Source organism: Anser brachyrhynchus (genome assembly GCF_964034855.1).
Source record: "Anser brachyrhynchus genome assembly, chromosome: 6".
Classification (NCBI taxonomy): Eukaryota; Metazoa; Chordata; class Aves; order Anseriformes; family Anatidae; genus Anser; species Anser brachyrhynchus.
Genome location: NC_137700.1, coordinates 44,929,885 through 44,954,596, shown reverse-complemented (window position 1 = coordinate 44,954,596; position 24,712 = coordinate 44,929,885). Strand labels below are relative to the sequence as shown.

General features: G+C 43.7%; 1 protein-coding gene across 7 annotated transcripts in view; it reads right to left on the bottom strand.

Annotated features, from left to right (window-relative positions):
• Positions 1–24,712, bottom strand: part of INPP5A (inositol polyphosphate-5-phosphatase A) — a 254,472-nt gene that overhangs the window by 164,898 nt on the left and 64,862 nt on the right. For all 7 annotated transcript variants that reach the window (XM_080596666.1, XM_080596667.1, XM_080596669.1 and 4 more), the window contains exons 3-4: positions 15,146–15,246; positions 13,112–13,199 (exon numbers count right to left, since the gene is read on the bottom strand). In XM_080596666.1, coding sequence (XP_080452792.1) covers positions 13,112–13,199; positions 15,146–15,246 — 189 coding nt within the window. The remainder of the gene's footprint in view (positions 1–13,111; positions 13,200–15,145; positions 15,247–24,712) is intronic.

Below are 24,712 nucleotides of genomic sequence, written 5' to 3'. Positions count from 1 at the left end.
CTCTAAAACTAAGTGGAAACACTTCCTCAGTGTCAAAGGGTTCTAGTTTGGGTTTGTACACTGCAAAACGTTAAGTTTAACAGAGTAGTAAGTGTGTGTCTGGGGCATTTTAATACTAGCATCAAAATCGCAGGAAGTTAATTTTACTTTAAAAGTACTGTAAGATATTTGGTATGCATTTGCCATCACCACCATGATGATGGTTTTATGGGAGGAGATACCACTGCCTCTGTCAGCACCGGGTGGTTTTTAACTGTCTTCTCTCATTGGACAATTACCCCACTGCCAAAATCTATCAGACTCTCGCTTGCAGAGCCTGCAGATTTCAGACCAGCTCAACTTGACTGAGAATTCTGCAGTCTGTCTACTTTTCTTCCCCTCCTGGAAACAGGGAAGCTTTATGCTTTTTCACATCAATAGTAATATCTTCAGATTATGATTGTATAATGCAACAAAAAGCTTTTTCTTCTATCCATTTGTTTTTAATCACAAAAAAACAAGATGCGTTTCCAAGCCTTTTTTGAAATGTAAAACTGGTAAGCTATGCAGTGAGACTGGACTGCCATATGATACTAGCAGAAGGGATTGAGTAGACTCATGTATTGCTTTCCTTTCAGCAATGAATACTACATTATATCATTACTTCAAACATTCATAAACCCATTAGTTTATATCAGTAAATAGCATGCATATTATTTTTCTAGAGAGTCATGCTGCTCTTATTTAAGAATGAATTCAATGCCTCAGGCAAACACATTAGCAAGTTCCTTAAACAGCGTTTTATAATTTCTTAAGCAATTGTTTTCACATTTTCCAATCTCACATCTTTTCCTGAAGCTCAAGGCTGTTCCAAATCAAACATTTCACTCACACAAACAAAATTCCTCACACACATTACTTGAAAAGAGCTGCTACTGGAGTCACAGCCACGCTAGAGCTATGTGTAACGGCCCTGCCCTTAGCCCCACCACATATAAACACGAACAGCATCTGACTGCCAAATGCTTTAATATTCAATTTATTTGGTAACAACAACAAAAAAAACAGCTAGCTACTATGCCCCGACATTTCTAAAGGTGACCTACACAGGACTGGGCGAGCTCCAAAGGGAGGCACGTCCTGTGTTACTTGTGCCCGTGCTCACGCTCGCTGTGTCGGAAAACACCATTTCCACCGCAGTTCTTCCAGGCGGCCGCAGCCCATACGCAAGACCCCGGGCAGCAGCCGCAGGGCTGGGAAAGGGCCGCACAGGGCCCGCAGCTGCCCATGAGTCACAGAGACAGGCACGGATGAGCTGCTAGCGACGGGTACCAGGCGGGGCTCTGCCTTCAGCCCCGTGTCTCGGGAAGGCCGCCCGGCCCAGCTCACGCTGCTGTGCCCGCCCAGCGCCCAGCGGGGCCGCAGGGTGCCCCCGCCGCAGGCCGCGCTCACCGCCCCACCGGGCGCTGCCAGGGCCCGCCTGCGGCCTCGGCACAGCAGCACTGGGGGGTGGTCTTCCCCTTCCAGCGCAGGTCTGCGGCACGCTCGGGCTTAAAGAAGCATTACTAGAAGGAAATTCAAAAAGGGCCTGGAAACGGGACCCTTACATTCACAGCAAGTGAAAATCCCTACTAGCCATTCATTTCTCAGAAGTCCTTACTACTTGCGTGCAACAAATTTATCTATCTTATTTATCGCTCACACTGAACTATTATATTCACTCTCTGAGACACAGGATTGAAGAGAATAAAATCTAACTACTACAATAAAGGGATAAAAACCGAATACAAATTGAGAGCTGTCACGCAGAAAGCAGGTAGCAAACACCAAGCTGCAAAGGGCTTGGAGCTAAAGCCTCAGCAGTATCACTGAACTGTCAAAAGCAGAGTCATCAAATACATGGAATAAGATTGTGAAAATTTACTATTTTGATGCATGTGTCAAGCCAATCGATAAGTCTTTCTATAAATCTTTGGACAAATTCCTTTAAGGACACACAACAATTAAATATGCAACAAAGCAGAAGCAAACAAAAATGCAACATGCTCCTAAACTGAAACAAAGCTGGTTCCTGATCGTTCTCTCTCCCAGCTCAGGGAACACCAAACGCCAGTGTGGGGCCACGCAGCGCGGTTGCCACCTCGCAGAGCTCGCTGCTTGACCGTGCCCTGGCTCAGCCCCTGCAGGGAGAGGGGCTCTGGAGGGCACCACAGGGAGCGAAACATGACGCCAGGAACTGCTCACTGCGGAAAACTCCTGCAAAGCAAGGAAGGACGCGATACGCACAACTGGAAAGGTCCAATTCGGGTTTTTTAGATTTAACACCACCTTTGCTATTCTCTCCGTTGTTGTCCTCAAAGCAGGACTGCCTGTTGATATGGGACGGCAGGTCTCCAGTTCCACCACGCTGAGGCACTGCTGTCTGTATGCCCCTGGCAAGGCTGGCAGCAGGCCGGGACACCTCTCACATGCTGAGGTGGGGAGGGCCGGGGCCAGGGCCCTCGCCATGCTTGGGGACAGCGGGCCTCCCCACCATGCAGCCTCCCCGCTCAGCACCTCTGGCCGCAAGCCCCGGGGTGCCCTGGCACCCCTGACCAGGCTGCAGGCTTCTCCAGATGTATGCAGCTGCTCGATGTCAGCCAGGCTCTTCCTGATAAGCCTCAGCATCCAGAGAGCTGTGCAAAGATAAGCTGATAGCCAAGCGCTATGTATACAGCTCATACAGATCATTTTCAAGGACTCCAGCTCACCAAAACTTGACTGAAACACTGGTATCAATGAGTGCACAGGACGGTGGCATGCAAGTGCTAGTTAGTCGCTTGCCTTGAAGATACTTGCCTAAGTAGACAGTAACTAACAGCATGTCCTGCACTACACGATCACTATAGTTTAAAAAAAGAAGTTTCATTATTTTATCCTTACCTTTATAGCTGTAATTAGCAATTTTTAGTCTTTTCATTTAACCCTTAGAAATAATTTCCCTTTGTGCTTACATACTATAGACTGTAATTTCAAATATTTCAGCTTTTTTTTAGATGTATGGGTTTCTACAATAATAGTTTATTATTTACAAATAATTCCACATTTTAAAACACATTCAGTCTGTTGCATGACTGCAGTATGAAATTCTTAACATAAAATCCACAAGCCTTCGAAAATGCAATTTGATAAATTGCAAATCCACAGCTAATGAAAACAACAGTATAGTGATTCTGCATATAACAAAGCTGCCATATAACCTATTTTATCAGCACTTGCAAATCTGCATACAACAGAAATTGACCCAAGACTGCATTATTCATAGAATCATAAAGGTTGGAAAAGACTGATCTGTGAAATTTCTCTGTTTGTAATTATTCCTCCTCTCCCAAGCACATAGAAGTGTCAGAAAGCAGGTGAAAGAGAAAAAACATGAAATTCCTCACAGTAACTCTATATAGTCTATAGGCTTTAAGATTCACTTAAAAAATGCATAGAAAAAAAAAGTCAAAAATGGAGGAATTGGTGGCACCCAACACCTTTTAGGTTCCATTTCCCATCCAGAAGAGATTGGAAGCAATTACCTGACAGCTATCTTCATTCCCTAAGAAATTAAGTGGGAAATTTCATTTCAGGTGGTTGTAAATACATGTCCATATCACAAAATGACAATACTTATATAACAATTTTTTCACAATTTTGTCAGAAGCAGTACGAATAATTTCTACATTCACCAACTCACTTCGTGAACTCATTTTTTCAATTAAAAACAAAGGTAAGAGCTAATGAAGAGGTCAAACTTTGGGAGTTTTTTAGAACCACGCCACAATGTTGTATTTTATCAAGAACTGTCAAAAACCAGGAGGCTGTAATGGAACTAGATTCCGTGTTACAACTGAGAACCTGAGGAAAGAGACTGCAAGAAAACGAGCAGGAGCAGTATGTCTCACCAGGTACGCCACCAAGTGCAGCAAGCAAATCTAATCACTGAAAGACACTGCCACCGTGAGGCTTTACCTGGTTTTGCATCACAGGTATTTCCATACAAACACCGTTTCAATTTTTTATTTTTCCATCTCACTTTTTCTACCAAATACAACTCACGAGAAGGCACTTCCATGCACTGCTATAGATTTTCTCCTGCCATTTTAGGGGTGTTTATAGAGAAGACTAACATATATATTTAAACTGTTTTACTTCTTTTATTCTCACCTGCTTACCAGAATTAATAGAAAGTAATAATATCTGAGTACCAAGCAACAACACAAAAGTGAGTATTTTCCCTTCATATTGCTTCTCAAACGCTTGCTGTACAGATGCTTGCCTCACGTTTCACCAGAGGGCATCCCCAGGCGTTATCCTGCAGCTCACCACTATTACACACATTCCTATGTACTTGAGTATTAAAACCAACATCCCAAAAGACTTGCATAAGAAAATCTGTTTTAAAAAGTTGTTACTTAACAAAAAAAGGGTATACTAAATTCATTTCTGAAAAAGAAAAAGCAACCAACCAAAACAAACCCAGTGAGGTAGCAGAGGGAAACACTCGATTAAAAATGGCATATGGCTGAAAATACCTGTAGCTTTTTGCCTGTGCTTTTTAAGAGAAAGTCCATGGATTTTTCCACATTCCAGAAGATGGCTCCCCAGGTGAACCTCATCAGCATTAATTTCAGGCTAAAGCCTAAGCAGCCGCATGACACCCCCTTGGCTCCTCCCGTGGTGTGACCTTTCGTTGCAGAACAGCCCTGTTCTCATGCACCCCCCAGACACGGCGTCTCTGCCAAACACCGCTTCTGCCTTCGCACCTTGCTGCACACTGCGGAAAGCCAGCACCACACAATCAACGGTACTTTGCTAAGGTATTGCTTTTAGGAAGTTTGAAATATGCCCAGACCTTCTAAAAAACCAGCGTGGGAACTCCAAGGAAGCCCTCAAAGGAGCATCCCGGCTCCTGTGACCTTTAACACACCAAGACTAGCGAGGTGGACTGCTGAGTCCCGTGAACCACCCGTACAAACAGTAATGCCGACAGAGGGAAATGAAAAGCTGCAAGGCTGTAATCATACCAGCACAAAGATGTGCATTAGTACCTGGGAGATTTCATTTTACTACAATACTATGGCTTAAGACTAGAAATGAATCTTACTTCCCTAGCTTGACTTATTTTTCAAAAATATCATTAAAAAAAACAAACTCAAATACAAACTAAAGTCCAGCGGAAAGGAGAAAGGGGAAGAAAATTAGAAGATGGGAAGATGCTCACAAAAGGAACAAGAAAATTCAAACCAAGACTAGAGTAAAAGATACGCCTTGCTAGAAAACCTACTCCAAAATCTCCTGCTTGGCAATAAATTTAAGATTATTCTCAACATCACAGTAGCACAAAGGCATCCTCTTGGTTTTCCCATAACCCAGAAAGCTGTGCTCTTCTCAGCCAAGGCTGCAAAGAAGGACAGACGTACTGTGTGTAGGTTTCAGTGTGCACTCACAACGTTTTGCTTGCAACGTTTAAACGTTTTGCTCAAACTGTTTCGCTGCGGTACAAACGCGTCCTCATCAAATGAGTCTCCCCACAAACTCGTTCAACAGCGAGACATGGGTTAACAATGCAAACTAGTACTTCAGCTCCACCTCCTGGAGAAAATCTGCATTTTTGCAAAACTGAAAACTCCTTAAAAATTGTTAATGGAAAAATGGTCTGAGAACTAATCAGGCATGTGAATTTCCCCTATATTCAATTCAATTATGTCTCTCTTCCTAAATCATTTTTTTTTTATTTAACAAAACTCTAAACTGCCACTGCTAATAAGCGCAGAAGAATCAGTGTACACCATTCATTTCTGGGAACAGGCCGATATTTTCTAAGACCCATTAATAACTATGACAGGATTTATGTACAAGATAAATTCAATTCAATTTCCTTTTTCAATTAATGGCCAATTACTCGAACTCAGCTCAACCAAAAATATTACTCAAGTATCATTAATCTAACAAAAATTAACTTTACTGTTCTCTTAGTAATGAGGTGATATAATTTTAAGGTAAAATAATGAATTTTAATAAAATGTTTTCTGCCTTTATTTTTAGGACCACTGCTTGCCGTTGGATCCCACTGAGTCGCCGTAAATCAGGTTATTATTATTACGGGTAATGACTTGACCAAATCTCCCTCTTTAGAACCTACCCTACAACACCCTATGCTTTACCTGGAGCCCTGCACTCAGCTCTGGGGCCCCCAGCACAAGGACAGGGTCCAGAGAACGAGTCCAGAGGAGGCCACGAGGATGATCAAGGGGCTGGAGCACCTCTCCTACAGACAGGGGCTGAGGGAGCTGGGGGTGTTCAGCCTGGAGAAGAGAAGGCTCCAGGGAGACCTCACAGCAGCCTGCCAGTACACAAAGGGGGCTGCAGGAAAGCTGGGGAGGGACTCTTTCAGGGGGTGTGGTGAGAGGACAAGGGGGAATGGCTTTAAACCAGAAGAGGGGACATTTAGATAAGATATAAGGAAGAAATTATTTACTGAGGGTGGTGAGGCACTGGCACAGGCTGCCCCGAGGAGCTGTGGGTGCCCCATCCCTGGCAGTGCCCAAGGCCAGGCTGGGGGGCTTTGGGCAGCCTGGGCCGGTGGGAGGTGTCCCTGCCCATGGCAGGGGGTTGGATTTAGATGATCTTTAAGGTCCCTTCCAACCCAAACCATTCTATGATTCTATCTCACCTAATTTAAAAGTCATTTTATAATTAAAAATTACTGGTACAGAGTGCAAAGAGTCAAGTAAAAACAATTAGGAATATATTCTTATCCACCATCTACACATTATGGTGATGCACGTATGTATTTACATAGTCCAAGAGAAAATGTCTGTGTTCCTGCAGCATTTGAGCATTTCACCTCTTTTAGGGTGTTTATCCTCACTCCCTCTCTGCTGTTCCACCTGACTGGTGCAACCCACGCCTGCATCAAGCCAGTGCCGGGGCGGTCTGTGGTGAGGGCCACTGCTGCAGCTGCCCGTGCCCGGCTGGGACACATCACCTCAGTCCTGGGAAAGCTTCTGGGGGCAAGGAGCTGGCTTCACGTAGAGCTGGGTGGGGACATCGTGGAACAGAGACAGCAGGGAGGCAGCAGGCAGCCCAAGCAACCCCTGTGCAGCACACAGGGTTTGTGCCCCTAAAAGGTGATACCACTGCAGCCCCAAGCATCTGCTAGAGCTGCTCATCAGGAGACCCACACACATTCCTGACCGACCGGGTGCTTTCATTATCTTCAGTAAGGCAATTATCAATCTCAGTAACCTGTGCACAAAGCAGGGGCAGAGGACTAATGCCTGTCAGGAAAAAAAAACACAAACTTAGTTGCTGTATTCTCCATTAATTATTACCTTTGTCGATTTCCTGGGTGGCTATTTAAGGGAAATTTCATTTCAGCAATTTCCCTCACAGAACTTGAACTTTGGAAGAAGGCAGCTATGTGAGAGCAGCATTCTCCCTCCTCTCAATTTATTTACATTAGCCATGCAAAATATTTTAGTGGTTTGTGGATTCAGTGTTGTTTAAACAGATCTTCCTAATATCAGAAAAAGTTTCTTTTTTTTTGTTTGTGTTGTTTTGTTTTTTGTTTTTTTTTGGTTGTTTGTTTGTTTGTTTTTCAGTTTGAAAGAAAATCTGCTATGTAATACATCCTTACAAGGAGGAGCAAGCTGAAACTTCAACACATCAAATGTATAGCCCAACAGCATCTTTTTCATTGCAAGGTTATCTATCAGGGTGAGCAGATGACAAGCAGACAGGTAATTGAGGATTCTATTTATTTTTTAAAATAAATCTATACTGAGAAGTAAAGCACCCACCTTCCTGGGTAGATGCTTCCACAAATCAGGTAAGATCTATAACAACCACACACAACTCTTAACGTGCTCCCTGCAAATCTGAGGCACAAGCTGGTGACAAGCCTGCTCTCCGAGGTCTGCTTTGCTGGGAGTCCTCAGGATTTGACTTACTGCAATGAAGATTCTTTCTCCAACTACTGAAATGTGTGTTGAACAAAGAAACTATGTTTCAAGATGTGCAGGGATTTCTTCTGCCTTCCTTTAACAATGAAAAAAATGCATTTGCTAAGCAGTATAAAACTGTAATCGAATGTTCCAGAAATCAATAAATACAAAGCACCAAACAAAGCTACCTTTGATCTAATTACAATAAAAAATGTCACCGATTATACTGACATGCTTTCCTATAAAAATAATTATTGATTTGATGAAAACATCAACTTGTTTTCAGCTGAAACTTCATCAACTTATTTTGCTTCGGCACAAATGCTCTTATTCCAGAATAAAAGTGCCTTATTCACAGTTAGCTTACAATATTTAAGAAGCATCCACAGACAAGGAGCTCATCAAAACCAACTATTTTTGAGTAACTCTTCTGGTGGAGAAGCTTGAAGATTTATAATCTACCCCTTACATGAAATATACAATAAAATTAACCCAGAAGATAGATGCTAGGAAACTGGGAATAAAAATAAAATGAAAAAATCAACACAACCGTAAAGATCTGTGTAACTAGGAGTGAAGCCCACTGGATATGCTTAGAAATAAATAGAACAATTGTACTGAACTTCTTAGCTTTCCAGGCTTTTACCAATTTCAGTCTTTGACCTGTCTTCTCACTTCACTAATTATATAGTCTATAACAGAAAGTAAATTGTACCTTCTGGATTACATTTTATGAGACAAAAAAAAAAAATTGTGGTTTTAAAGTGAGAAATTTACAGGAGGCTGCAAATAGCATTATCAAGCTATTTGGTTATCTGCACATTTCTGTCTAGCATATGAGTCAGTTTTGTCCACGTGGGTTTGCTCTCACTATTTCCAGTCGCAACTGGACTACTGAAGCTGCTCCTCTGGTTCATCTGAACCTTCTGAGAAACCATCTTTTTGCCTGCAGAGGCTGTCACCCACAAACCTCATTCATAACTGTTGGGAGCTCTTAGCTCTGACACTGTCATCTTCCCAGAGCTGATATGCATTAGCTCTAATGTAGCAGCTTTCTGCCAAGAGATTAATCTCCAGATCATTTTAAAATTTTATAAAACCGCGCATCGCTGAAGCGTGACATGACTTATTTATTTGGCTCACATATGCGCGCGTGCTGCCGGGCGCGATTCCTGCTGGGAGGTTCCCAAGCTTCGCCCTGAAGCCTGGGGCCGGGCTCCCCTCCCAGCCCTGCCCGCGGTGGCTGCGAGCCACGTGCCCACGAGCTGCAGCCAGCGGGACCCAGCCCGCTCCCCCCCGCGCACCCTGTTTGTTATTTTCTAGGGCAATCTCAATTTTTTGGTGCACATTATTAAGTAAGATTTGAGTGGAACAAATTCCCAGCAGCTTCAGCCCATCACCTATGGGAAAACAAAAGCCAGCCAACCAAACCATGTTCTCTCCCTAATCATGAGAGCACCCACAACCCCGAGCCTAGAACCAGCCCGTTTTAAAACTAGATTTGACATACAGGACCATAAGTAACATATGCTTACTATTAAGTTTTGCATCTGGGATGAACCATTTTAATCCTTAGTACATAGTGAATTACTGCAGTCTTCAGAATCAAATCACTCCCAAGAGACACTTTGATATCACATTCTTTTGTTATTTCACAGGACTCTTGTAAAACTTGCACCCTCTGCTTCCCTTCAACTGGAAGAGAGAGGCTGTGTGCTGAAGGGACAGACTACAGAAAGCATTTTCTCACTGTCAGTCCTAGTGCAGACAAGCAGCTTAACCGTGGGCAGCAAAACCTGATTTAGCTTTGAAGGAGCCAAGCCAAGGAAAGTCTTGTGGAAGAAATGTTGCCAGAACTTCTAGAAAAGGGGATATTAGAGCAGCAGGGCTAAAGGTTAGCCAAACTACAACTACTTGGGCTTCTCCACTTCTAAAGAAAACATATGCAACAATATACGTGATAAATGTTTATATTTCAAAGAGAGAGAGGTAATAACATAATTAAAAGGTAGCATCTGTTGCCAATTCCATGCCCTAGAAGGGATGGAAAAAGCGCCCACAAAAGTTAAAAGACCTTTCCAATCAAACAGAACTAATGAGGAAACAGGGAGACGCATAACATTGCGTGAGCCAAGCCACACTGGAGATAAGAATAAAACTTTACCCTACATGGACACAACACAGTGGTAAAATCCCTGTTCAGATAGTCACCCAGTCCATAAGTTATACACACACAAACATTGAACCGAGGAGCTGAACCACTGCCAGTTCAAATCACATGTGTAAAACGTCATTTATATGAATCTTCGTTCTAAGACAGTGGTCTTAAGAAGTATGTACATGATTGGTCAACTTTACGTGCCAACAAGCAGACTATAAGAAATCTAAAGGTTATGAAGCTTAGCATGAAGGTGCATCCCGATCGCTCTTTTCTAGGTTTTCTGGCTTTGATTCCATGCCACTGCTACTGGAAAACCAATGAGGAAGGTATAAAATATTGCTCTATCAGGCTGCATTTTCTCCTGATGATAGTATTATACAATGTAATTTAATCATTTCTCCTTCCTTGTTTTACTCGTTTTTCACACTGAACTCATTCAACTCTTAAAGGTTCTTTAAGGGTTAGAAAGAATGACATACAGAAAAAAGCCAGAAATATCTTTCTATGGATCACCTCCATCTTTTAAATAGGCTTTAAAATTTCCATTTAAGAACTGGATGCCAAAACACCCATGCTGACTTCACTGTGGTTGTATACAGAGGCAAAAATCACCATCTAAATTATACTCCTCCTCTACTACTTACATTTTCAAGGACTGCTTTTCTTCTTGAGCCACAGCATGCAAGGGGAGTTCATTTCTTGTTTGCAAAAATATCACCTCTAAATCTTTTCCAGAACTGTTCCTTCCCAGACAGGGGGTCCCACTCTCAACTGCAGACACTGTACCAACATGCAATTGTCCTACATTCATTGTTATTTCCCAATACTTTTGTTATTTGTAGATTATCAGCACTAATTTTACATTTACTGCCAGGTTACTAATACAGATGATAGATACTAAATCTGGAAAGATCTGAGGGCTCCTACGAGAAACACCCTTCCTCCTGTGATGATCTCCATTTGAAACTGATTGAGCCACTTCCTAGCCATTCAGCACTGCTTTGCTGACATGTGTAGCATTATTTACAAACAGCATGCATGCACTGTTTAAGAAATCTGTTTTATATCTTACTCTTCAACAGATTTAGTTACTAGTTCAACAAAGTAATTTCATTGGTTAATAAATACACACTTGCTTGGTTAGCCTATTTTCACTGGAAAATAGTATCAGTACAAGCAGTCCTTTATTTATTTATTTCCCTCCCTCCTTTATTGACTGACTATTTTGACAGATTTTTTCCAGAAAGGTCTAGTTTTAATAAAATACAGGATGAAAAGAAAAAGATTTGCAAGGTAGTGTTTATGACAGGAAAGGAGGAGTTACAATGGCGGCTATGGAACCCTGCAAGAAAGCTGTGCCTGGAAAAAATTGCTAGTATCTGAAAGAAGAAACCATGTTATTTCTTGAATTTGGAGCTTTGTAAAATACAGAGCTCTTCGGAGACACGAGAGACAAACATTCTGCCTAGGATTGCTGTCAACCACTTTATGAACCTTTAATCTGCCACAGGGGCATCAAAAAAGCATACCTCATGTTATGTACAAAAACTTCAATACTATAGAGAATCATGACCACCTTTAATGAACAAAGAAAGTTACAGGTATTTTGTTATAGGTTGCATTAGCCTTTGGTGCAGTTTTCCCAAATTCAAGTCACTGATGATTATTCCCTTTTCTCATAAATCACGGAAAAGCCTAGGTTGGAAGGGACTCCTGGAGACCATGGGGTCCGACCCCCGGCTGGAAGCGGATCCCGTTCCGCGGAGCCCCGGCACACCGCTTGCCCTCGCAGGAGGTGCTCACTGCGGGGCCCTCACAGCCCTGTGACAGCTCCTCCAGGGGCTCTTCACTAGGTCATGGTTCTGAGCTACAAGCAACTGCAAAACACTGTTCTGTCCCGCTGCTCTTTATCTTCCACGGCTTCCCAAACACCTTCTGCCTGCAGTTTTAATGCTCCTGACATGAGATTTGTCCGCTAAGATTCAGTAAAGCCAATAATGTTATTTTTCTCCTCTTTGATGAGAAAAAAAAAAAAAATCCAAATATCCCATCTCCAGTTCCAGCTTCCCTGGGCTTCTAGCCACAGCCATTCAAAAATGAATAAAAATCTTTCCTATTAGTTTCTATTCATCTTCACATGCTACCACACTGGGATTTATGTGCACATGGGGGGTGCTGTTTATTTGTTTGAACTCCATGTCCCCAGTGCTGCTTTTGGCCACTGCCCCCCTGCCCTTTTGTCATTTGCTTTGAATGCGGGAGCCCAGCCCCAGAAGACATCAGGGCCTGACAAAAGGTTCTGAGAAATACCTCAGGGGAAAAGGAAACTGCTGTACTGGACAGAAGGGAGGTGTCACTAATTAACCACTAAAGGACCCTTCTTTCTTGTACAATCTAGTAGTAATTAACTAAATAGAACACTAGCTCTATCTGCATATTGTGCAATCCTGGTGATGACCATACACTCCTGCCTGCTCTGCGTAACAGGCGACTGCACACATGCTTCATGTGTACAATTACGCCTAAACTTCACTCACATACCCGTGGAAACTTGGGCTCTCTTCTCACATTCCCACACTCGAGCCAGTCTGTGAATCAGTTCTGGGGATTCGCAACAAGTCTGGACTACTCGCGAGCCTCTGCTCCCAGCTAATCATGCTCCAGATCTGGCACCACCTAACTGTCAGACAGTCAAACAGTTTCTTCAACAGAAGGTAATTCTGATCCACTGAGAAGGTTGTTATAGAAAAAAATTAGACAATCATTTTAAACAAAAGAAAAGACTTTCTGTGAATCACACTATTCTACTTACTTTTCAATGGATGCACTTCTGTGAAAGCAGCATTTACATATCTCAGAGAGTAAATACTTTTAGTAAAGATGTAATCCTCATCATGATGTAAACTGCTCACATACACACGCCAACCTAAAAACTCAGCAGTTTAATATAAGAAAATCACTATCTGTTGAACTAAACTTATTTAATAAAGAAATTTACCGTAAAATGTTCCTGTGATTTATAGTTCTCATCCAGGTAAACTCGAGCTCTGTTGTAGTCTTTCATTGCATCACTTGATAATAATTCTCTAAAAGACAAGAGATTGAAAATATGAAAGGACATGCAAACATACTATATTGCTTTAGCATCATTCTCTGTACTGAAATATCCTCAATATCACACAGAGGAACTGCAGGCTTTCAACCCATATTGGGATAAAAGTTTCCTGTGGTATGGCCATTTAATTACACACTGACAACATCACCTCCACTTTCAAATCTCAAAAATTCTAAGTGCCTTTTGGACACAGTCGTGAAGGACTCAAGTCTCTGGACATCTTAAAATTACATAAAATTAGGCAACTTGTGCTAACCGCCCCATGATCTCAACCTTAAGAGCTTTGCTTTTTTCAACTCCATTACTTGCAGGGTGAAAGCAGTCTTTTGACTCGATAGACGTTGGCTTTCTAAAAGCAGCAGGCTTGAGGAGTTTGCCATTTGTGCCTTGGAGTGGTACATGATGTTGGTCCAGGTGCTCTTGTAGGTGACTTAAGAAAATGAGGCCCATCTGAAGGTGGTTAGGGAGTGTGAAGGGACACGATCCTCCAGTATTCAGATGAATTTTAATGCTGCAAAACAAGCCCCTGGTACAGCCATCTTTCGAAAGTCAGGCAGGCTTCTGCTGAGCTTTGTGACCCAAAGGGTGATTTTCTCTGTGCTAGACTTGGTGAGCCGTGCTCGGAGCTAGCAAACATTGGGCAGGTGGGTGGGCTGCTCCGGGGTGCCTGCAGGAGCTCCCTGCTGCCGCCTGCCCGAGCTGGCACACAGCAGCCGTGGGGACGATGGCCCTTCATCCCCCAGCGTGCGGAGGGGCCCGAGACATTTCTCTCCTGCTCCCTCTGCCTGGGGCAAACAGAGCTGACAGCCTGGCACGGGAACTTACGCAACACCACACTTCATCAGCTCACATGCTAGAGAGTCTGCTCATTTCAAACCACAATTTCATTGTAAACGCGTAAAATTGACCAGGTGTCAAGAAAAGAAAGATAGCTTTTACACAAACTTATGCAACACGTGCACGTTACAAGTGCAGGGTTGCCTCGGTGGCATTTACTCCTCAGGCCACTGGCGCAGCCCGCAGGAGAGGAGCAGCAGAGGGCACTGCCGGACCGCGGTCACTGCCACTGCTGGGCGCCACCAGCCCGTGCTCATGCTCAGTTGCATCACACGTGCCCGCTGTAAAGCTACCCTGCGCGGGTACCCCCTGCACCGCTCTGGATACCAGAAAGAGGATAAGGAAACGCAAAGAAAGGACAACCGGAGCTCTTTACATCACTCACGTAACCAACAGGCTATATTACTTCAACAGGAGGCTTGGAGCACTGCTGCCTCCTGCGTCTAGGAACGAGTGCGAATGGGCGAGGATTTTAAATTCAGGGACTTAATTTTTTGATCCATATTTTCTAACTCTGCATCCATAAAGTATTTTTATAGAAAATTATTTCATTTACACAGAAGCTTCTAATGGAGCTGCAGCAACAGCAATTACTGAAAGTTAACAAATTAATACAGTCTTGCCTTAAGATTCATCCTCAGTCTACACACATAACAAATAACTTATTTCTTACTTTTATTTATTCCTCAAACTCTGCACATTAGATTTGCTGATGATTCTGACAGGATTCCTTCCGACTAAATGCTCAAGTTAAAACTCTTATCACCCTGATTTATAAACGTTGCATATTTTTGTAAATCAATTGTGCTTTCAGTATTGCTTGCCTTATATCAACTTCTGTCCAACTCACACCAATTTGCCAGTGTCACCAGCTATTTAAAACATCGCCGTTATGAGAAGGCGCTGGGAAACACCTACCCCAACTACTGCATAGAAGCACATTTGCCTAGTAACTTCCTCCTGCAAGGTCATATGACTTGTCAAAATTTCAGTCTATACACTTTGAAATACTCTGCACATTTAATTACTTCTGCCTCGAATAATATACTAGCAATACAAAGCAACTTTCCAGCTACTTACTTAACAAACTTGTCCACATGAGACATGGAAGCTTCATAGTTTTTTCCTCCAAATTCTTGACAGTGTAAAGCCATGAAGTGGGGTTTGTGTGTATGTACAACCTGAAACAAACAGATAAACAAATCTTAAAAAAAATGCATCCACAACTGTTAACAGACAGAATAAATGATCTAAATCCAGATGTGTTCTTTCTGACAGTAGAAATATCAGCTATTATCTGAGAAGTAACTGGCAGAACAGTAATAAGCAGTAAGTGGAGCATCACTTGTTAGTACACATAAAAGATTCATAATACACAATAATAACCTCAAATGTTTTAAGTTAATATTTTTGTTTTTAAACTATTAATTTGTTCCTAAGCATTTGATGCAAATATATAACCTCTTCCAGCTCACCTTCAGGAGGACTTAGCATCTTTAGGATCAAAATGTCTCCTTGTCTCAGAATTTGAAGAGTTCAAACACCTGAATTCATTTCCTAGTTTTTCTCAGTTTTACCAAGTATCACCAATTACCTCATGACAGAATGCTGACTAGCTATGACATTTGATATTTATATTTATGTAATATCTTATTTGCAGAATTATTTAAATAATATATATACACACTAGAATCATAGAATATAATCATAGAATATCCTGAATCGGAAGGGACCCATAAGGATCATCGAGTCCAACTCCTGGCTCCACACAGGTCTACCCAAAAATTCAGACTATGTGACTAAGAGCACAGTCCAAACGCTTCTTGAACTCCAACAGGCTTGGTGCCGTGACTGCGTCCCCGGGGAGCCTGTTCCAGTGCACGACCACCCTCTCGGTGAAGAACCTCTTCCTGATGTCCAGCCTAAACCTCCCCTGCCTCAGCTTGACACCATTCCCGTGGGTCCTGTCACTGGTCACTAAGGAGAATAGCCACAGCTTCCTCCACTCCCCCTCGTGAGGAAGCTGTAGGCCGCGATGAGCTCTCCCCTCAGCCTCCTCTTCTCCAGGCTGAACAGGCCCAGTGCCCTCAGCCGCTCCTCACTCGTCTTCCCCTCTAGGCCTTTCACCGTCCTAGTAGCCCTTCTCTGGACACTCTCCAACAGTTTCACGCCCTTTTTGTACTGTGGTGCCCAGAACTGCACACAGTGCTCGAGGTGAGGCCGCACCAGCGCAGAGTGGGAAGTATATATACAGACGTATCTAACACTGGAGGCACATAAAGCCATCACGCTGTTTTAAAAGCTAGTCTTGTGTAACACAAGTATCTTCAATATTAAATTGTCAGCCCTAGGATACAATCATGCTTAAAGAAGTAGAACATACGCTTTTTTGCTACGCATCAAGTCTAACAGCATTTATATGCTGTTTATATGCAGCATTTATATGTTTGCTGCTGTTTGAAACACATTATTTTGCCCTTGCAAATTTTCTCTGTGTTAACTATATCCAGCATTGCAAACAACAAGCTTAAAAAACATTTCTGTATTGGTATTAAGTCTCTACAACTCATATTTAACATTTTATCATCTTGCAAAATAACGGACACAAGCTACAGAACCACTTCAATTTTTGAAGGGGTAAGTATGAACTAACCAAGTACGCATCGATGCAAACACACCAGGCAAATAACATGTTAACATTTTTGACTCGGTGGCACTCGGAGGTCCCAGCCGGCACAAAGGCCTCGCTGTCTGCACAGCCATTCAGAGGCAGGACGGCCTGGTTTCGGTGAGCCACTTGGAGCGGAACAAAAAGCCACCGCCGGTCCTTCCAGGCGCTGGCACTGGGACGGCTGGGGCCGCCGGCCAGGCCTCGCCTCCCCACTGCAGAGCCCACCGCATCCTGCCCCACTCCGGCACCGGGCTGGCGGTGGCAGGCAAACATGCAGAAGTCAGGCACGACTACTGCAGAGCCTCCCGACTGCAACTCAATGCAGTGAGTAACTAAAAAAAAAAATCAGGGAAATCCTTCCTTTCATACTTGTTTGGTTTTTTTTTGTGTTTTTTTTTTTTGTTGTTGTTGTTTTGTTGGGTTTTTTTGCTGCTGATACCCTCCAACTCTGAAAAGGTAACGATGCAATAAACCTCTGCAGTTGTGATTTTAATGATGTAAACTAACAATGACCAACATTGAAGTAAAGAGTCTTTAAAAATGTTTCTCCCTTAAACCACGTTGGAATTTTTCTTTTGATCTGATGACAGGAAGCTGAACTCCTTAATTCCTGACTATGCAAATAACATCATCAGAAATCAAAATAAATTAATTAAATATCAGCAAAATTTGAAACGCAGCAGCCTTCCATTCCAGCGAACAAGACAAGCAGTATTCCTGCCCTACCTGTAGCTAACACCCCTTCGGTGCACCAAGATAACCGTGCTGCGAAGGACCGACCACCGAACTGCCCCGAGACCCACGGGCACTGCTGCTACAGCTGGCAGGCGAGGCTGCCCAGCTGCTGCAGCAACTTGCCAAAATGCACGCAGGCCGACCAGGAGCTCTGATCTGCAGCTGCCAGCACACCATGGCCAAGCGATGCCACGCGTGCCGTGCTGTCCGTCAGGCCCCCGCCATCCGCGGCGCGAGCCCCGCCAGTCAGCGCGCGCAGGGTGAAGGCCGCACCAGGCCTGGCGGCCGCGAGAAGCCTAACAGTGGCTTACAAATGGCAGAGCCGATGGGAGTACAGCATGCGCCCATTTACAAGTCACACACTGTAAACTGAAGTTACCAGGCTGCTAGCCTAAGCTCACAAAACGAAGACAGGAGCTGCTGGCTTCTTCGTGATTTCAGACAAGTCACTTCCCCTTCGAAACCTAAGATTCCCCCTAACTGAAACAAATCTCAGTGTAGATCTGTTTTGTGAAGCATTTTGAAGTAAGGTACTGAAAAGTGTAAAGGGAAGAAGTAAATGCCATTTCCCACATGTATTTTGCTGATCTTCATGCACTTCACTTGGACATAAATTGGCGTTAATGAACAAACCATGCTACGTAGCAATCCTGTTTTAAAAACAGGCTGTCATCAGCGAGAACTGAGGACAAACTACAACAGGACCCAATAAAAAGTTCAACTGAAAAAAAAAAGCAAACTTCAGGTAGGACAGCTAAAAGTACCCAGAGCCTGTGTAGTTTTAACCAACTTGGCACATGCGCCTACTTTTCCTTTGATGTATATTTGATATAACTGTGAAAGCTTACATTAATACTAGCTGATTTTATAGATTTACAAAGAATTACAAGAGAAAGCTTCACTGAGAAAGTTTTTCTTCAACTATCTTGTCCAACACCAAACTTGGTGCTGAACAGGACACGCATCTTTTAACATGGTTGTGGACACGCTCCTTCTCAGTACAGCTACCAACACTCAGGAGACAGGTTTTGATTTCCAGAAGTCTGAATACCCGCTTTTCCTTTTAGAAGACCAGTTAGACAGTAATGCCAGGCTCTGGAAAGGCTCTGGAAACCAAAATCACAGGCGAACCTCTCCAGTGAGTGGTGGGCAACGGCAGGGGGGAGCGGAGCTGACCAGGCTGCCTGGGGGCTCTGCCTGCACAGGCACACATGGCAAAACGAGCGAGCCCGTGCGGCTGCCCCATTCTTCCCGAGGACAACATGCTGTAAACCAGCCAGCCTCACCCGCAGGACAGGGAGCAAGCTGCGCTTCACAGCCACATCACGCGTCTGAGGTTGTGCAAGGCAGGACTGCTGCGTTTTTGCTTCGGCTCCTGAGTGCTTGCTCTCCTGCAGAGATGGACACTTCTGCTGTGCTAATTATCTTGCAAGGTGATGTGTCCATTTTACAATCATTATAAAAAGTACACCATCCAGCGAAACACCAAGCGTTTACATAAGCAACAAAAGCGTGACATCCAAAAGCACAGGAGTAGCGTTGCCTCATGGGAGCCAGCAGCCCACCATCACAGAGTCCAGTAACAACCAAGAAGTAAACCACAATCTTTATGAAGTTTGATTGGTTAGTTGATTTGTTTTACTATCTAGGAGATAACTATTAACTAAACCCAGCCTGTGAAGTCAAACTTCGTAACAGAGCTCTTTGTGGTGCCTAAACAACATGCAGTCCCAACTCTCCACGTGCTCCAAATCAGTTTTGCTCCAAATGTCTAAATCAGTTTATTGCTCCAAATCAGTTTTGGCTTCCAACTACTGATCTTATCTATTTGGATAGCTCTATGAAGTTACCATAATTAGAAAACAATTGTGACTATTTAATCTTGTAAAGCAAACAAATCCAAGTCTAACTGTTTCAAAGTAACACATCTAGTAACTGCCTACTGCAAACAAAGCAAAAAATGTACTGTCATGTCACATGATTCATTTTTAGTGCTACAATAGTTTGCTTAGTATTAGGACCTCACCTTACAAAGCTAATAAAACTAATAAATTGTTAAGGCAAAAGTAAAATAAATGGTTTCAAAGAGGATCTAAGCATCAGCAATTCCACATGCACTAAGGATGAGTAATAGGGAGCCTTGAGCATGGGATCCTGCAAAGACAAAACACTGGTGAAATTATTTGCTGTGCTACAGCCACAACAACAGAAAATATTGAAGTCTAGCAATTTCCAGAGTCTGAACTTAGATGCAGGACACGTTTTTGTTCATATTCAAATCCCTGAGAGTCTGAAATCACAGAAGGTAAAATAACAACAAAAAAATACATACGCCACTTTTTAAAATGAGGAAATGGCACTGGCTTCATAGCAGTGGGAGGCCTTAGTGGCATTCCTTGGAGGTTAAACCACAAAAACATACCTGAATACCAGCTACATCCTCTCTTATAATAAATACCCTCCAACTATGAGCAAATTGGCTTTGCTTCATTACCTTTTACTAGTTTTCTACTGTGATGAAAGAACAAACAGTACATAATAATGAATAATGAATGCTTCAGAGCTGAAAACTCACAGTTGCCAGAGGTTACAGATCATATAATAGATCACGTTAACACTGAATTTGCATCTACAGTAAAACAGTATTTTTAAGAAGTTGGGCATTATTAATTTCTGGATACACAAAAATAGTGTAAAGGAAGCACTAATGAAATTTTTTTGGGGGGGGGATACAGGTAATTGAGTATTATTATAATTATGGTTATCTAATTGGTGTAGATATAAAACTGGTGAAAAATACAGGTCACTTTTTCCCATTCCTATTTCTAACCTATGTTGACAGGGGAGAGGCGAGGGGATGGGGCAGAGGAGAGCGGCCCCACGGTGTCGGTGCCCCAAGCCTGTCCCAGCGCAGGGCAGAGGGCTGCTGGAGCAGGGGCAGTCCCGCGGGGCGCTGGGAGAGGACGTGGCACCGCACGCTGCACGGCCACGCAGCAGCGAGGCCAGCCTCTCACAGAAGGGGTAACGTGTGCACGCGGAGGAGGGCACTGCTTTCACACCTCGGTCCAAACAAGGCAAACGAGGAACTTGAACCTCTATCTTCTACACCTAGGATCACTTAAAAACCTATTAATGTGGTTAAAGTATCAAACTACAAGCTTTTCTTGTAGTTTACATTTTCTTGTGCACTGTAAAAGATGCTGTCAATGTACCATCTGTAGTTCTAAAGCATTCAAATATTTGCAGTTTCTTTTTAAGGGTTTTGAACATATAATTTTAGCAAGTGCTCCACCAAGCAGCAGTTATCCAGAAAAGCCAGCTTCTACATAGAATCATAGAACAGCTTGGGTGGGAAGGGACCTCAAAGATCACCCAGTTTGTTGCCTTCTTTTGGACACTCTCTAACAGTTTTGTATCCTTCTAACATTGTGGAGCCCAAGGTGCTCAAAGGTTATGCTGCCAGAGATTGGGCAGCGAACCCTCAGCACTGCTCGTGGAGCAGCTGAGCGCCGTGCAGTGCTCGAGGCAGAGGATGGCAAGGAGAGTGCGGGGGCTGAGGGGTCCCAGCGCTGCCCTGCTCCCGCGGCAGGACGGCCGGACCCGGGCAGGACAGCGAGCGCTCTCGCAGGGGACGGATGGTGCCTCGCTGCTCTTCGCTTGCTAGGGGAGGTAATGGCCGGCGTCTGGCCTGGAGGGGAGAACTGGTCCCCGCTGCTGCTGCAAGTCAGGGCTGTGCTCGGAGTGCACCGAGCTATTTAAAGAAAGAAAAAGAAAGGCCGGGTGAAGGGGTTACTGCTGCATGACCTCAACGCAGATTTGAATATCCACAGCTGAACATTACTACTGGTGTATTATTAGACCGCGGCATGACCACAGCAGAGCAAGTCACTGCCTAGCAATTGCTACTTAAATTTTAATACAGTAAACTAGGGACGGGGAGAAACTGATCTGCGATTACTCATCACAACACATGCTCACAACAGGTAAATCCATGACTGGCATTTTGAGTTCTTTACATTTAGTGATACCTAAGTGCCATTCTTTAGCAACTCCTGAAAGCTTTTTCTTAAACCCTTACAAAGTACTGCAGCAACACGTTATCATCAGCCGGTTAAGCAGCTTTACACTCTCCTCTACCACTTGTTCAACTGAACACCTGGAGAAAGGACGCTCGCAGACCTCTCCTCACCCCGCGGCTCAGGGCTGGGGGACGCCTGGGCTGCTCCCCAAGGTGCTCCGAGGGCCTGGGACCGCGGCGCCCGCAGGTCAGCCCTGGGACACCTGCGCTCCGGCTGCCCGGCCTCCTGGTCCCTGTCCTCAGTCCCTGATGCAGGCGGGGGTTTGCTTCCCATTTCGGTGCCTCTCCTCCCCTGGCTGCACTCCCCGGCTCTCCATCCCCGCAGCCCCAGCCCGCGGCTTCCACCCCCATGGTCTTCAAAGGAAGGGCGAAGCACAGCTCTTTAACTGGCCAAAAACTGGGGGGCTTTCAAGCCCCTTCTCTGAAACCTGCAGGCTGTACAGTTTTGTAAAGAAGCGGTTGCTACAAGCATGTATGTATATTTATTTTTTCAGATCAGAAATGAAATGTTTTTCTAGGTCTCATTTACAGAATAAAGATTATTTTTTTCCCCTGGATGTTTCCTCCAAAACTCAGAGTAAGGCACATACATAGAAATTTTCAGCTTAAGCTAGTAGATTTTGACTATCAGTGATGAGAGCAATAGTAGAGAAGAAAAACAGTGTATTATTTAGTAATCATAGGGGTAGGGTGAAAAATAATGTCAGTTAAACAAGCAATAATGGTTTTAACTATCAACTTTGGTTCAAATTCAATTTACCACAATGTCTATATCTAAGAAGAAGAATGAGACTTTCCATAATATGATTATATAATCTATATACACACCTAGAAAATATTAAATCTTTTTTTCATACTCTTCGCAAGGGTTATATGCAAACTAATTCTCAGAAATAATGTTCTCAGACAAACTAATGTTTTTAAGGACGTTACGGCTAAGTTTCACTGATATGTGCACTGATAACCTAATGCTGAAAAACCAGACATTATTTACGTTAAGTCTGTGATTTTAGTCAGTATCAGAAAACTATGCTGCCTGTTTTAACATCAGTTCTACCTATAACACTGAAAGTTGCTCTAAATCACTTTTTTCCATACTACTACATTTGAAGCAAAGCACTTGACCTATTTTTTGGTCTGAAGTCACAGACAACGCCTAATGTTTCACTCTGACATAGGAGTCCACGCCTTTTCAACCACAAGCACGTCTCTGCGCAGGCAAAGACGTTTTCAACAAAGTTAGCTGTGGCCAGCACCTGGAAGAAAGGGGCTTTGAAAACAAACCCTTGAGAGAACTGTCAAACTCGGAGTAAACGGAGCTGAGATACACCCACCAGAGGGCTGGCATGTCCCCAGCCCAGCATTTTGCCAAAGCCGCGGGAAGGCTGACAGGCTCGGCTGGGCGCAGCAGCCACCGGGCAGGGCACTGCCCCGCCGTCCCCGCCTCGTGCAGCACCCAGACCTCGCTGCCGAAGTACGGCGGCTTGAGAAACGTGCCCAATTCTCATTTCGGTTTAGGTCTGCTCCCTGCCACGGCCACAAGAAAGGAGAATCGCAGGAATCGCCATCACCGTCTCCATCCTCACCTCCACCTAAAAAAAACCTCAAAATGCAAGCTTTGCGTATGATCTCATTTCTGCAGAAAAATCATACCCTTTTCATGCATAAAGATACGTATTAAGAATGGCAACATAACCGTCTGAGTCAGCAATACCACACAGAGAAGAAAGTAGATTTCTGTAATGTCTATGGCTACTAATGGGTATTTAATCATTTCCTTAATCTTGATGGCTTCTTTGCAGAGAGGAGGCGTTGGCTGCAATGATGAACGAAGAAAAGCTCTAACCTAATACTGGAAGTCCTGAACCTAGCCCCCCGCCCCCAAATCAAAGCATGTTTTAAATATTGAGCGAAGCACAACCACTCGCTGTCCTTTCCAACTCCAAGCTTCACAAGCAGAAAAGCAAAGTCTCAGCTGGCAGCCAGCTCATTTAGTGCTCCTTTTTCCTCCTGTTCAGCTAAAAAGCAAAGCACAGCTTGTACCTTCTCTACTGCAGCAAAAAGAGAGCCACAAAAAGAAAAAAAAATCAGCATGGCCTTTGTCAGCCTCATTAAAGCACTTTCCATTCTCCACCAAAATGGGGGGAAGCGGGGGGTCCTTTTTTTTTTTTTTAAGCATACAGGAGGTCCTTGAACTTTCAAGGCCAACAACATGTAATTTGCAGTCCTAAAATAAGCCACAAAATAGCAGCCAAATTCCTGGCTACGTCTTCACACGCCCCGCCAGGCCCCACACCTCGGAGGGAAGCGGCAGAAAGCGGGCGCAGAGCCGAGCCGGGAGGGCCTGGGGAGCAGGGACGGGGGGACTGCCTCTGACTGACACCCTCACAGCGCTGCACATCGGGGAGATGCTCCCGGCCTTCCTACGCATGCTCACAAATTAGAAAAGGAATTCAGTCATGCTAAGTCAAGAGGCCATAAGACACAAACTTTGGTTATAATTATAGCAGAAAAATATGCCGGTCCATTTCTCAAGCTACAACATTCCAAGTTGAAGTTGCGGAAATTTAGCTTTTGGGGTTGAATTAAAGAAAATTCTCATTTTTCCTAAAGAACAGGCAGACCTTTTCTGCTTCACAGAGGAAAGCTGAAAACACAGACTCAATTCCAATACCAGAAGACACAAATCACAAATTCAGATATCTGTGCTCCTTCTCAAGAGTATCAGGACTTGAAAATAGATGCTCAGAAGAATCTACACATTCAAAAAACCACCACTCTGATCTACTTTAAGCCAGAGGTGGAAGACCTGGGCAGGCAAAATCTCTCCTTGAAGTTGCCAGCACATGAGCATATGTAATTCTTCATGCACTGCCTCAGGTAGGGGATGGAGCATGGGGGGAAGAGGAGGAACACGGGAGGAGAGGTGACATTTGTTTATTTACTTTACAGGTAATTTAAAATATGCTAACTTTAAAGTTAATATTGTAATCCATGAAAGAGAAGGAACACAGTGTTCCTCAGTCATTTGGGGAATTTTATGATGATATTATGCTTTAATTAGATGATGTACTTTGACCAATTTGTTAACCATTAATGGAGAGGTGGATGGATTCCTCAGAAGCCTTTTCTTGTTCTTAAAATATCTCACTACTAAAGATGC